Here is a 13,091-nt window from a genome sequence, read left to right on the forward strand (position 1 = left end):
TTCAGATTCTGTTTCTCCCTTTGTCTCTGCCCCTACCCAACTAGCACTATGTCTGTCTCTCTCTCTCTCTCTCTCAAAAATAAACATTAAAAAATATTTTTAATATGACTGGTGTCCTTATGAAAAAGGGAAATTTGGGCATAGAAATAGAGACACATAGAGGGAAGACGATGTGAAGGCACACAGAAGACATCCAGGTGACTGAAGTGATGCATTTACAAGTTTAAGAACATCAAAGAACAGAACATCATTGCTGGCAAAGAACAGGGTGGAAGATTCATGGAAGGATTCTCCCTTACATCTGCCAGAAAGGGCATGGCGCTGCTAAACACTTTAATTTCTGACTTGAGCCTCCAGAAATGTGAGACAATGACATTCTGCTGTTTTAAGCCACCCAGTTTTTGGTACTTGGTGAGAGCAGCTCTAAGAAACGAACACAAAGCCTCCAAGAGAGTGTTTCCATTCTCAGCCTCTGAGAACTCTATGACATGCTGCTGGCATCCTTGATTGGTCTGAGACGCTTCAGTCCATTAAACTCTGTGATTATTGCTCTTTTCCCAGTGAAATGTGGTTACTTTTTCAAAGAACAAGTGGAAAGCAATTCGCTGGACCCAATTCTATCATGTCCTGTGTTAACAGGGTACCAAGTTCCCAAACCGGAGGTCATCTTCAAGTTGGAGCAAGGAGAGGAGCCATGGATTTTGGAGAGAAAAACCCCACATCAGAGCTGTTCAGGTGAGTGAGTGCAACCCAGATGGATTTGGGGGCACGGAAACACTTTCCTTTTCCTAAGAGGGTGATGCCTTTAAAATGCTATTATTGCTACCAGGGGGAGCGGAGGAGGAAGAGAGAGTTGGGGAGAGAGAGGGATGCAAAACTTGAGAGACTATTGAATGCTGAGAAGGAACTGAGGGTTGAAGGGGAAGGAGGAGGGGGGGAAAGAGGTGGTGGTGATGGTGGAGGGCACTTGTGGGGAAGAGCACTGGGTGTTGTATGGAAAACAATTTCACAATAAAATATTATGGGGAAAAAAATAAAATAAAATGCTATTATTGCTAACTTCTTGAAGGTTCTAAACTTTGGAAGCTGCTTAAGAGGAGATAACCTCTTAGGTACCAGACTGCTCTCTCCCCTTATTTCCTTACTGTTCTCAACTCTCTTTTTGGCCTGACTTTCGTCCAGGAGAATTTCTACAGTTCCTGCACTCTGGATCAAATGCCAGGCTTCCTCCCTATAGATCTTGCTTTTTTGGATGTTCCCTCCTTCCATCACATTTTTATGCTTCATTACTGAAACCCCACCTCCGACGTCTTAGATTCTTATCATATACTTTCAGGTTCTTTTTTTTTCATGTTTATTTATTTTTGAGAAAGAGAGAAGGAGAGTGCAAGTAGGGGAAGTGCAGAGAGAGGGGAAGACACCGAATCAGAAGCAGGCTCCAGGCTCTGAGCCATCAGCACAAAGCCTGAAGCAGGGCTCAAACCCATGAACTGCAGGATCATGACCTGAGCCAGAGTCAGATGCTCAGCTGATTGAGCCGCCCAGGGGCCTCTGTACTTTCAGGTTCTAGTGGGTTTGCCTTCTTTGTAAACCAGCTGGTTGCCTCACTCCTCCTCTTCCTAGTACCCTTTCGCCTTTTTCCTCCTCAGTTTCATCTTCTCACGTCTAAGATCCCAATAAAGTGTCATCCACAACCAGCCTCAGCTCCTCTTCTCTTTGTAGGTATTGCTTTCATGTTCCTCACTCCTCTCCACCTCCCTATCACCATGCCTCTCTCCCATCTTCTGACCTTAGGATCACCGTCACTTAGGATTTTTTCTTTTAAATAAATCTACTATATTAAGGTATAATTTACATACAATCAAATGTATCCATTTCAGGTGCACAGTTTGAAGAAGGCGCACACCGGTGTAACCACCACCCCAATCATGATACATAATGTTCTGTCTCACAGAAACGAGCTTTCATGCCCCTTGTAGTCAGTAGGCACCACACTGTCAGCCCTAGGCAACCATTGACGTGCTTTCTGTCACTATAGGTTAGATTTGTCTTTTTTAGGGTTTCATATGAGTAGACTCATACTGTATATACGCTTCTGGGTCTGGCTTCATTTGTTCAGCATATTAATTTTGTGATTTATCAGTGTTATTGAGTACATAAGTACTTTATTACTTTTATTTTATTTTGTTTAATGTTTATTTATTTTTGAGAGAGAGAGAGAGAGAGAGAGAGAGAGAGAGAGAGAGAGAGAGACAGTGCATGAGCAGGGGAGGGGCAAAGAGAGAGGGAGACACACAATCCAAATCAGGATCCAGGCTTTGAGCCATCAGCACAGAGCCCGAGACAGGGCTCAACTCATGAACCGTGAGATCACGACCTGAGCTGAAGTCAACACTTAGCTAACTGACCCACCCAGATGCCCCTAGTTCATCCCTTTTAAATGTTCAATACTGTTTCTCAGTATGAATAGATTGCCATTTATTTACTTGTATACCTGTTGATGACAGGTGGGTATTATTTGGTTATTGTGAATAAGGCTGTAGTGAACATTCTGGTATGTCTTTGTGTGACCATATGTTCGCATTTCTCTTAGGTAAATACCTAGGAGTAGAGTTGGTGGGTCATAAAATTGTGTAGGTATATGCTTGCCTTTGTAAGACATGGCCAGGGGCACCTGAGTGGCTCATTCAGTTAAGCATCTGATTCTTGATTTTGGCTCAGGTCACGATCTCACAGTTTGGGTGTTCAATCCCTGCTTTGGGCTCTCCACTGATGGTATAGAGCCTGCATGGCATTCTCTCTCTCTTCCACTCTCTCTGCCTGCACTCACTCTTGCTCTCTTTCTGTCTGTCTGTCTCTCTCAAAATAAATAAACTTAAAAAAATAAAATAAAACAAAATAAAAATAAGACATGGCCAATTTATCTTCCAAAGTGGCAGTAATTTTACACTTCCAACAGCAACACACAAGAATTTCAGTTGCTCCACATTCTCACCAACACTTAGAACCATCAATTTCTCTCGTTTTTGCTATTATAGTGGATGTGTAATGACATCTCATTACAATTTTTAAGTTGCATTCCTCTGATGAGTAATGAAAAGTATTTTTTCATGTGCTCAGTGACCATTTGTACATTTTTGTTTGAAGTGTCTGTTCAACTATCTTTCCCATTTTTTTTAATTGGGTTGTTTCCTTAATGTGTTTTCAGAGTCCTTTATATTTGCTGGATAGAATTCCTGTTCCAGATATATCCATTGTCAACCTTTTGTTTTAATTTGTGGCTTTCGCCTCCATCTTCCTACTGGTGCTGATCAAAAAGCAAACATTTGGGGGCGCCTGGGTGGCTCAACTGATTAAGCATCCAACTCTTGGTTTCTGCTCAAGCCATGATCTCACTGTTCGTGAGTTCAAGCCCTGCATCGGGCTCTCCACTAACCATGCAGAGGCTGCTTGGAATTCTCTCTCTCCCCCTCTCTCTCTGCCCCTCCCCTGCTCGTGCTCTGTCCCTCTTGAAATAAATGAGCTTTAAAAATTATTTCAAAAGGAGCAAGCATTTTGATTTTGATGGAGTCTAATTTACCATCTTTTTTATTTAATTTTTAAAAATTTTTTAAGGTTTATTTATTTTTGAGAGAGAGACAGAGTTCTAGTGGAGGATGGGCAGAGAGAGAGGGAGACACTGAATCTGAAGCAGGCTCCAGGCTCTGAGCAGTCAGCACAGAGCCCAACATGGGGCTTGAACCCACGAACCATGAGATTATGACCTGAGCTGAAGTCAGACACTCAACCGGCTGAGCCATCCAGGTGCCCTCTAATTTACCATCTTTTAACACTTTCTAGTACTTTTGGCCTAAGCACAAAGTTAAAAAGATTTTCTCACATTGTCTTCCATAAGCTTTAGCATTTTAGCTTTTTTAGTTTAGGTCTACAATCCATTTTGTATGTTTGACATAAGGACCAATGTTCATTTTTATCAGTACAATATCCACTTTTTACATTCCCACCAACAGTGTAGGAGGGAGCCGCTCTGGGAAACAGTGTGGAGGTTCCTCAAAAAATTAACAATAGAACTCCCCTATGACCTAGCAATAGAACTGCTAGGGATCTACCCAAGGGATGCAGAAGTGTTGATGCATAGGAGCACATGTACCCCAATGTTCACAGCAGTACTTTTCACAATAGCCAAATCATGGAAAGAGCCTAAATGTCCATCAGCTGACAAATGGATCAAGAAGATGTGGTATATATATATATATATACAATGGAGTACTACATGGCAATGAGAAAGACTGAAATCTGGCCATTTGTAGAAAAGTGGATGGACCTCGAGGGTGTCATGCTAAGCGAAATAAGTCAGGCAGAGAAGGACAGATACCATGTATTTGCACTCATAGGTAGAACAGGAGAAACCTAACAGAGGACCATGGGGAGGGGAAGGGGGAAAAAGAGTTAGGGAGAGGGAGAGAGGCAAATCATGAGAGACTCTTGAACACTAAAAACAAACTGAGGTCCGAAGGGGTAGTGGGGAAGGGGAATAATGGACATGGAGGAGGGCACTTGTGGGGAAGAGCACTGGGTGTTACATGGAAACCAACTTGACAATAAACTATAAAAAAATCTACTTTTTACAGAACGATTTATTGAAGAGACCTTTTTTTTGCCATTGCATTTCCTAGTTATGTTCTTCAAAATCAATTGACTTTCTACATGTGAACCTGTTTTTGGACTCTTCGTTCTGCTCAATTGATCTAAATGTCTCCCTGTTTTGTTTTAAGATTTTATTTTTAAATAACCTCTACATCCAACGTGGAATCCACCCACAAACCCAAGATCAAGAGCCACATGCTCCACCGACTGATACAACCAGGTGCCCCTATATGTCTTTGTTTTAGAACGTAGGCTTTGGGACACCCAGATGGCTCAGTCAGTTGAGCGTCTGACTGTTGGTTTCAGCACAAGTCATGCATGATCTCATGATTGTGAGATGGAGCCCTGTGGAGGCCTCTGCAGTATGTGTGGAGCCTGCCTAAGATTCTCTCTCTTCCTCTCCCTCTGCCCTTCCCCTGCTCATGCTCACTTTCTTTGTCTCTAAAAAAAAAAAAAAGTAGGTTTTAATATTATTCAGGTAATGTAAGCCCAACAGGTCCAGAGATGAGTGCCACTGAAAAGATAGTTTGTGGGCGCCTGGGTAGCTCAGTTGGTTAAGCGTCCAACTCTTGGTTTCGGCTCAGATCATGATCTCAGTTTTGTGAGGTTGAGCCCCACATTGGACTATGCACTGACAGCTTGGAGCCTGGTTGGGATTCTCTCTCTCCTTCTTTCTGCCCCTCCTCCACTCACTCTTTGTCTCTCTCAAAATAAATAAATAAACTTTTAAAAAAAGAAAAGATAGTTTGTAACTCACAGTTCCCAAGAGGAGGAGATATGCCACACAGGGAAGCACCAGGGTCAGCCAGAAGGCCGAAGTCGTGAGGGGAAAGCATGGGCAAGAGCCTTTATTGTTATTTTCCTGGTAAAGAATGGGTAAGGCAGAGTGAGCAGGCTGGGGACATTTAGGATTGGCTAGTTTGAGTAATTTCAGCGGAGCTCCTGGGGTGTAGGGACTGTCTGTAGTTACCTGATACCTGGCACTGAGGTGATTAGGGCAGGAGGATTAGTGACTCAACATGTGAGAACTTAATAAAGGAGATAGTTAGTGGACATGGGCTCTGGATTGGTTGGTTTGCATATGAAAGGTGTACTTACAGGGAAGCCATTTTCTATCTCTGGGAATGAACTAGCACTGGGAGAAGCTTTCTCTCCAGCCTGAACAAGGCTTCAGGTGTGGCAGAGTATTAAAGTGGATGGACCTCGAGGGTGTCATGCTAAGCGAAATAAGTCAGGCAGAGAAGGACAGATACCATATATTTGCACTCATAGGTCTAACAGGAGAGACCTGGCAGGGGACCATAGGGAGAGGAGGGGGGAAAGAGAGCTGGGGAGAGTGAGGGACACAGATCAAGGGAGACTACTGAATACTGGAGACGAACCATGTACTGAAGGGGGAGGGGGAGGGGGAATGGTCATGGTGGGGGGCACTTGTGGGGAGAAGCACTGGGTGTTATATGGAAACTAATTTGACAATAAACTATTATAAAAAAAAAAAGAATACAGAAAATAAAGGGTGCCTGGGTGGCTCATGTAGTTGAGCGTCTGACCAGCTCAGGTCATGATCTCGCGGTTTGTGAGTTTGAGCCCCACGTCGGGCTCTGTGCTGACAGCTCGGACCCTGGAGCCTGCTTCCGATTCTGTGTCTCCTTCTCTCCCTGCCCCTCCCTCGCTTGTGCTCTGTCTCTCTCTCAAAAATAAATAAATATTAAAAAATAAATTAAAAAAGAATACAGAAAGTATGATAAAGAACATATGATACACACACGCACGCACGCACTGCAATACTATTCAGGCATAGAAAAGAATGAAATCTTGCCATTAACAACATGGATGGATCTAGAGAATATAAGGCTAAATGAAATAAGTCAGCGAAAGACAATTACCATATGATTTCACTCATATGTGGTATTTAAGAGACAAAACAAACAAACAAACAAAAAGAGAGAGACACCAAGAACAGACTCTTAACTACAGAGAACAGACTGATAGTTACCAGAAGCAGGGTAGGGGGTGGGAGGGATGGGTGAAATAGGTGAAGGGGATTAAGAATACACTTATCATGATGAGCCCTGAGCAATATATAGAATTGTTGAATCAGTATGCTGTACACCTGAAACTAACATAGCACTGTACATTAACTATACTGGACTTAAATACTTACAAAAAATACAGGAAATAAGAAAATATAGTTAATATACTGTCCTTTTGGCAAACCCATACTTTCTCTATTACTGTAGCTTTTATAATGTGTCTTGAAGTCAGGTAGGGTAAGTTCCCCAACTTTGCCCTTTTTTAAATGACTTGGCTCTTCTAGGTCATTTGCATTTCCATATAAATTTTATAATCAGAGTGTACTTTTAAAAAAAAAAAAAAGCCTGCTAGAATTTTGTTTGGAGTTGAGTTGACTCTATGGACCAATTTTACGAGAAATTATATCTTCACAATACTGAGCCTTCTAATCCATGAGCATGGCATATTTTCTGCATTTATTTAGGTGTTTGATTTCTTTCAGGGCTGTTTTATGGTTGTCAGTGTAGAAGTCTTATGTATCCTTCATTAAATATATCCCTAAATATTTGATGCTTTTTGATGCTATGGTAAAATGGTATTGTTTTTTAAATTTTATTTTTGGATTGTTCATTGCCAGTATAAATTGCTCATGATTGATTTTTGTACATTGACTTTGTATCCTGAGGCATTCCTACATCCACCTATTAGTTTTCTTTTAGGTTCCTTGGGGTTTTTCATGTAAGTAATCATTGTCACTTTAGAAACACTTTTACAGGGTGCCTGGGAGGCTCAGTCGGTTGAGTGTCTGACTCCAGCTCAGGTCATGATCTCAGGGTCTGTGAGTTCGAGCCCCTTGTTGGGCTCTTTGCTGTCAGCACAGAATTGGCTTCAGATCCTCTGTCTCCCTCTCTCTCTGCCCCTTACCTCCAACTTGCTTTCTCAAAACTACTAAATAAGCATTTTTTAAAAAAAGAAACAGTTTGGGGCACCAGGGTGGCTCAGTCGATTAAGCGTCCAGCTTCAGCTCAGGTCATGATCTCACAGTTCATGGTTTGAGCCCCACATTAGGCTCTGTGCTGACAGCCTGGAGCCTGGTTTGGGTTCTGTGTCTCCTTCTCTCTCTGACCCTCCCCTGCTCGTGCTATCTCTCTCTGTCTCTCAAAAATAAATAAAAAACATTAAAAAAATTTTTAAAGAAACACTTTTATTTTTTCCTTTCCGATTTCGAACTTTTTATTTCTTTTCCTTTTTTCACTAAGACCTTCAGTTTGATGTTGAATAGAAGTGGTGAGTGTGGGCACACTTGCCTTGTTACTGATACTAGGGATAAAAAAAATTCATACCATTGGGGCATGTGGGTGGCTCAGTCGGTTAAACATCTGACTTTGGGTCAGGCCACGATCTCAACGCTCTGTGAGTTCGAGCCCTGTGTTAGGCTCTGTGCTGACAGCTCAGAGCCTGGAGGCTGCTTCCGATTCTGTGTCTCCCCCTCTCTTTGCCCCTCCCTTGCTCATGCGCTGTCTCTCAATAATAAATAAACGTTAAAATATTTTTTAAGAAATTCATACCATTATGTATGATGTTTTTTGAAGCTGCCCTATATATCAAGTTATTAAAGTTCTTTTTAAATTTTCTTATTAATGTTTATTTATTTTTGAGAAGTGGGGAGGGGCAGAAAGAGAGGGAGACATAAAATCTGAAGCAGGCTCTGAGCTGTCAGCATAGAGCCTGATGCGGGGCTGAAACCCACAAACTGAGATCATGACCTGAGCTGAAGTCAGACACTTAGCCGACTGAGGCACTCAGGCACACTTCTAGAAGTTCTTTTTAAATCCTAGCTTGTTGAAGAGGTTTTTTTTTCTAATTATGGTTACATGTTGAATGTTGTCAAATGCTTTTTATTCATCTTATTATAGTAATCATATGAGTTGTTTCTTTTATTTTCTTAATGTGAGTTATGTATTGATTTTCAAATGTTAAATTAACCTTGTATTTCTGAGATAAATACTAGTTGTTTATGATATATAACCCTTAATATATATTTTTGGTTATATTTACTGATACTTTGTTTAAAATATTTGCAATTTTATAAGTGATTTTGGTTGTATTTTTCGTTTTTTGCAATGTCTATGTCAGGTTTTGGTATTAGGAGTATGCTGGCCACATAAATGAGTTGTGAGGTGTTCCCTTTTCTATTTTCTGAAATAGTCTGTGGAAGATTGTTATTCTTGGGGCGTCTGGGTAGCTCAGTTGGTTGAGCATCCGACTTCGGCTCAGGTCATGATCTCACTGTTCATGAGTTCAAGCCCCACGTCAGGCTCTGTGCTGAGAACTCAGAGCCTGGGCCCTGCTTCAGATTTTGTGTATCCCTCTCTGCCCCCTCTCCTACTCACACTCTGTTTCTTTTTCTCTTTCTCAAAAATAAATAAACATTAAAAAAGACTAAAAAAGTTTACTGCTTGTGCATTGTTTCTATTATAATAGAAATCTATTACAATGATGAGCAAAATGAATCACACAGAAGGTGTCTGCTTTTGAAATTTAGAAAAAATCTCACTAGCAATATGATCAGATTAATGCTCAAAATAAAAGGCTTCCACGGCTTAATGAAGCATAAACATGTTTCTTTTATCATTTGTTCTCTAACTTATTTTTCTTTTCAGATTTTTATTTAAACCGTAGTTAGTTAACATACAGTGCAGTATTGGTTTCAGGAGTAGAATTCGGTGATTCATCGCTTACACAACACCCAGTGCTCATCCTAACAAGTGCCCTCTTTAGTACCCATCACCTATCTGGCCCATCGCCCACCCACCTCACTCCAGCAATCATCAGTTTGTTCTCTATTGTTAAGAGTCTATTATGGTTTGTTTCCCTCTCTCTTTTTTTCCACTCCCTTATGTTCATCTGTTTTGTTTCTTAAATTCCACATATGAATAAAATCATATAGCATTTATCTTTCTCGGCCTGACTTATTTTGCTTAGCATAACACACTCTAGCTCCATCCACATCATTGCAAATGGCAAGATTTCATTTTTTTGCTGATGAGTAATATTCATGTGTGTGTGTGTGTGTGTGTGTGTGTGTGTGTATACATGCCATATCTTCTTTATCAATTCATCATTCAGTGGACAGTTGGGTTCTCTCCATAGTTTGGCTGTTGTTGATAGTGCTGCTATAAATATCAGGGTGCATGTACCCCTTTGACTGTGTATTTTTGTATCCTTTGGGTAAATATATAGAAGTGCAGTTGCTGGATTGTAGGGTCGTTCTATGTTTAGTTTTTTCAGGAGCCTCCATACTGTTTTCAGAGTGGCTACACCAGTTTGCATTCCCACCGACAGTGCAAGAGGGTTCTGCTTTCTCCACATCTTCACAAACACCTTGTTGTTGCCTGAATTGTTAATGTTAGCCATTCTGGCAGGTGTGAGGTGGTATCTCATTGTGGTTTTGATTTGTATTTCCCTGATGATGAGTGATGTTGAGCATCTTTTCATGTGTCTGTTAGCCATCTCTATGTCTTCTTTGGAAAAATATATTTTCATGTCTTTTGCCTGTTTCTTAACTGGATTATTTGTTTTTGGGGTGTTGAGTTTGAGAAGCTGTTTATAGATTTTGGTTTCTAACCCTTTATCAGATATGCCATTTGCAAATATCTTCTCCCATTCCAAAAGCTGCCTTTTAGTTTTGCTGATTGTTTCCTTTGCTGTGCAGGAGCTTTTTATCTTCATGAAGTCCCAATAGTTCGTTTTTGCTTTTCTTTCCCTTGTCTCTGGTGAAACGTCTAGTAAAAAGCTGCTATGGCTGAGGTCAAAGAGGTTGCTGTCCGTGGTCTCTTAAGATTTTGATGGTTTCCTGTCTCTCACACTTGAGTTTTTCATCCATTTGGAATTTATTTTTGTGTATGGTGTGAGAAAGTGATCCAGGTTCATTCTTATGCATGTTGCTATCCAGTTTTCCCAACAGCATTTACTGAAAGGACTGTCTTTGAGTGTATAGTTGTGGATCTATTTCTGGGTTTTCTATTTTGATCTATCGATCTATGTGTCTGTTTTTGTGCCTTTACCAGACTGTCTTGATGACTACAGCTTTTTAACATAGTTTGAAGTCTGTAATCATTATACCTCAGATTTGCTTTTCATTTTCAGGATTGCTTTGTCTATTCATGGTCTTTTGTGTTTCCATACAGATTTTAGAATTGTTTGCTCTAGTTCTGTTAAAAATGCTGGTGGTATTTTTATAGAGATTGCATTAAATGTATAGATTGCTTTAGGTAGTATAGACATTTTAACAATATTTGTTCTTCCAATCTTTGAACATGAAATGTTTTTCCATTTATTTGTGTCCTCTTCAATTTCTTTCATAAGTGTTCCATAGTTTTCAGTGTAGAGATCTTATACCTCTTTGGTTAAGTTTATTCCTACGTATCTTGTAGTTTTTGATGCAATCGAAAATTGGATCAATTCCTTGATTTCTTTTTCTGCTGTTTCATAATTGGTGTATAGAAATGCAACAGATTTCTGAGCATTAATTCTTTATCCTGCACTTTACTGAATTCATGTATTAGTTCTAGCAACTTTTTGGTGGAGTCTTCTGGGTTTTCTACAGAGCATCATGTCATCTGCAAATAGTGAAGTTTGCTTTCTTCCTTGCCAATTTGGATGCCTTTTATTTCTTTTTGTTATCTGATTGCTGAAGCTAAGGCTTTCAGCACTACGTTGAATTGTAATGGTGAGAGTGGACATCCCTGTCTTGTTCCTGACTGTAGAGGAAAAGTTCTCAGCATAAATACGTTTTTCAGTGGCTCAAAAGAAATTAAGTGCCAAGCAGGCTAACTGGAGGAAGAGGGCATGAATGTGTCTTTTGATTTGAGAATAAACTGGACCTTTTGAGGCATTTGTGTGTGTGGCAAATAGAGTGCAAACTTGCACCACACCTTTTATCTAGACCACTGACTCTTCATTTATGTACTGTTCATTGAATCTGTGGGCTCAGGAAAGGTTAAGGGAAGCTTTTTATTGCAGATTTTTGTTCTGCAATGAAAATTGGTACTGGTGATCTAAATATTATCCAATACAACAGGGGTTTAGAAGTTAATTATTTATGAGTTTTATATTTATACTTATTATATATTTTCTATTAATTACATATATGATTATATATGATATATGTAATTTAAAGTGAAAAGCAGAACTACTTCTAAAACCACGCCTAGGAACCCAGTGCTTAATATCTCCAGAATAAATTAAAGCCAAGTGTGTGAGAATCAAAATGCACCGTAAGAATAAAAGGATGAGGTTTTTGGCTGGGATATGTATCCGGAATATTGTATCAAAGTGACCAACAGGGGAAAGCTGGATTTGAGGACTCAGTGCATTGTCACAATCTAAAATCTCTTGCTGAAGAAATAATGTATAATTTTTCCATTTTAAAATTATCAGGAATCTCCTATGTCTCATGCACTATTCTGGTCATGTAAACATCTGTGATTCCCACAGGGTGAAAATAGTGTGTTAATTATGTTAAAGCTTATTTGTCATAATAAAATGATTATAAGGTAAAGTGACTTAAATAATGAAAAATTTTATTCCTCTCTCGGAAAACGTTGCTAATATCACAGCCACTTTGCGGAACCTTGTTGCTCGTGTTTATTCAGGAATCAAGGTTCCTTCTGTTACATCACCCTGCCGTCTCTTGAGTGTGTGTGTGTGTGTGTGTGTGTGTTTAGCATCTGCACATTTGTATCTGTGTTGCTCCCGAGACCAGGTTTTAGTTAGCAAGAAGGCAGAAGAGGGTATGGAGAAAACATGCCTACTGTCTCAGTGATCCGGCTTGAAAGCAGCAGCCATCATATTCTCTCACATTCTGTTGATAAGAACATTGTCACATAGCCACACCAATTTTCAAAGGAGGCTAAGAAATGTTATATGACTGGGCAGCCATATGGCTGGCTACTTCCCTGTTATTGCAAAAGAATGGTGACATAGGTTCTAGTGGACGGCTTTCAGTCTACCACAGATAGCTGGTCTTCTCTCTGATTTTATGCTTCTTGTTTGATGTATATGACTTTAGGTCCAAGAAAACAGTTATACCTAGCTGGAGACTTGGAGTGTAGATATCTACGTATTGTTTATATACGCCAGGATGGCTACAACCGCAGTATTTTTCCTACAGTCACGAGTAAAGTTTTCTTGGTTTTATGGAGATTGACATACGTCACTGTATAGGTTTAAGGTCTACTGCATCATGATCTAACTTAAATACATTGTGAATGATCAGCACATTAAGTGTAGTTAAAACTCATTGCATAAAGATACCAAAAAAAAAAGAGGAAAAGGGTTTTTTTCCTTGTAATGAGAACTTTCAGGATCAACTCTGTTGGTAAATTAAATTGGTTTTTTGATCACATTAATTTGGTCTTGGTGCTAAT

The 13,091-nt window shown here is 40.0% G+C and overlaps 1 protein-coding gene across 3 annotated transcripts in view; it reads left to right on the forward strand.

The window, feature by feature from the left end:
* Positions 1-13,091, forward strand: part of ZNF81 (zinc finger protein 81) — an 88,409-nt gene that overhangs the window by 69,519 nt on the left and 5,799 nt on the right. For all 3 annotated transcript variants that reach the window (XM_029930528.1, XM_029930529.1, XM_029930530.1), the window contains one exon: positions 640-735. In XM_029930528.1, the coding sequence (XP_029786388.1) occupies positions 640-735 (96 nt within the window). The remainder of the gene's footprint in view (positions 1-639; positions 736-13,091) is intronic.

The sequence above is a fragment of the Suricata suricatta genome, chromosome X (genome assembly GCF_006229205.1).
Source record: "Suricata suricatta isolate VVHF042 chromosome X, meerkat_22Aug2017_6uvM2_HiC, whole genome shotgun sequence".
Lineage (NCBI taxonomy): Eukaryota > Metazoa > Chordata > Mammalia > Carnivora > Herpestidae > Suricata > Suricata suricatta.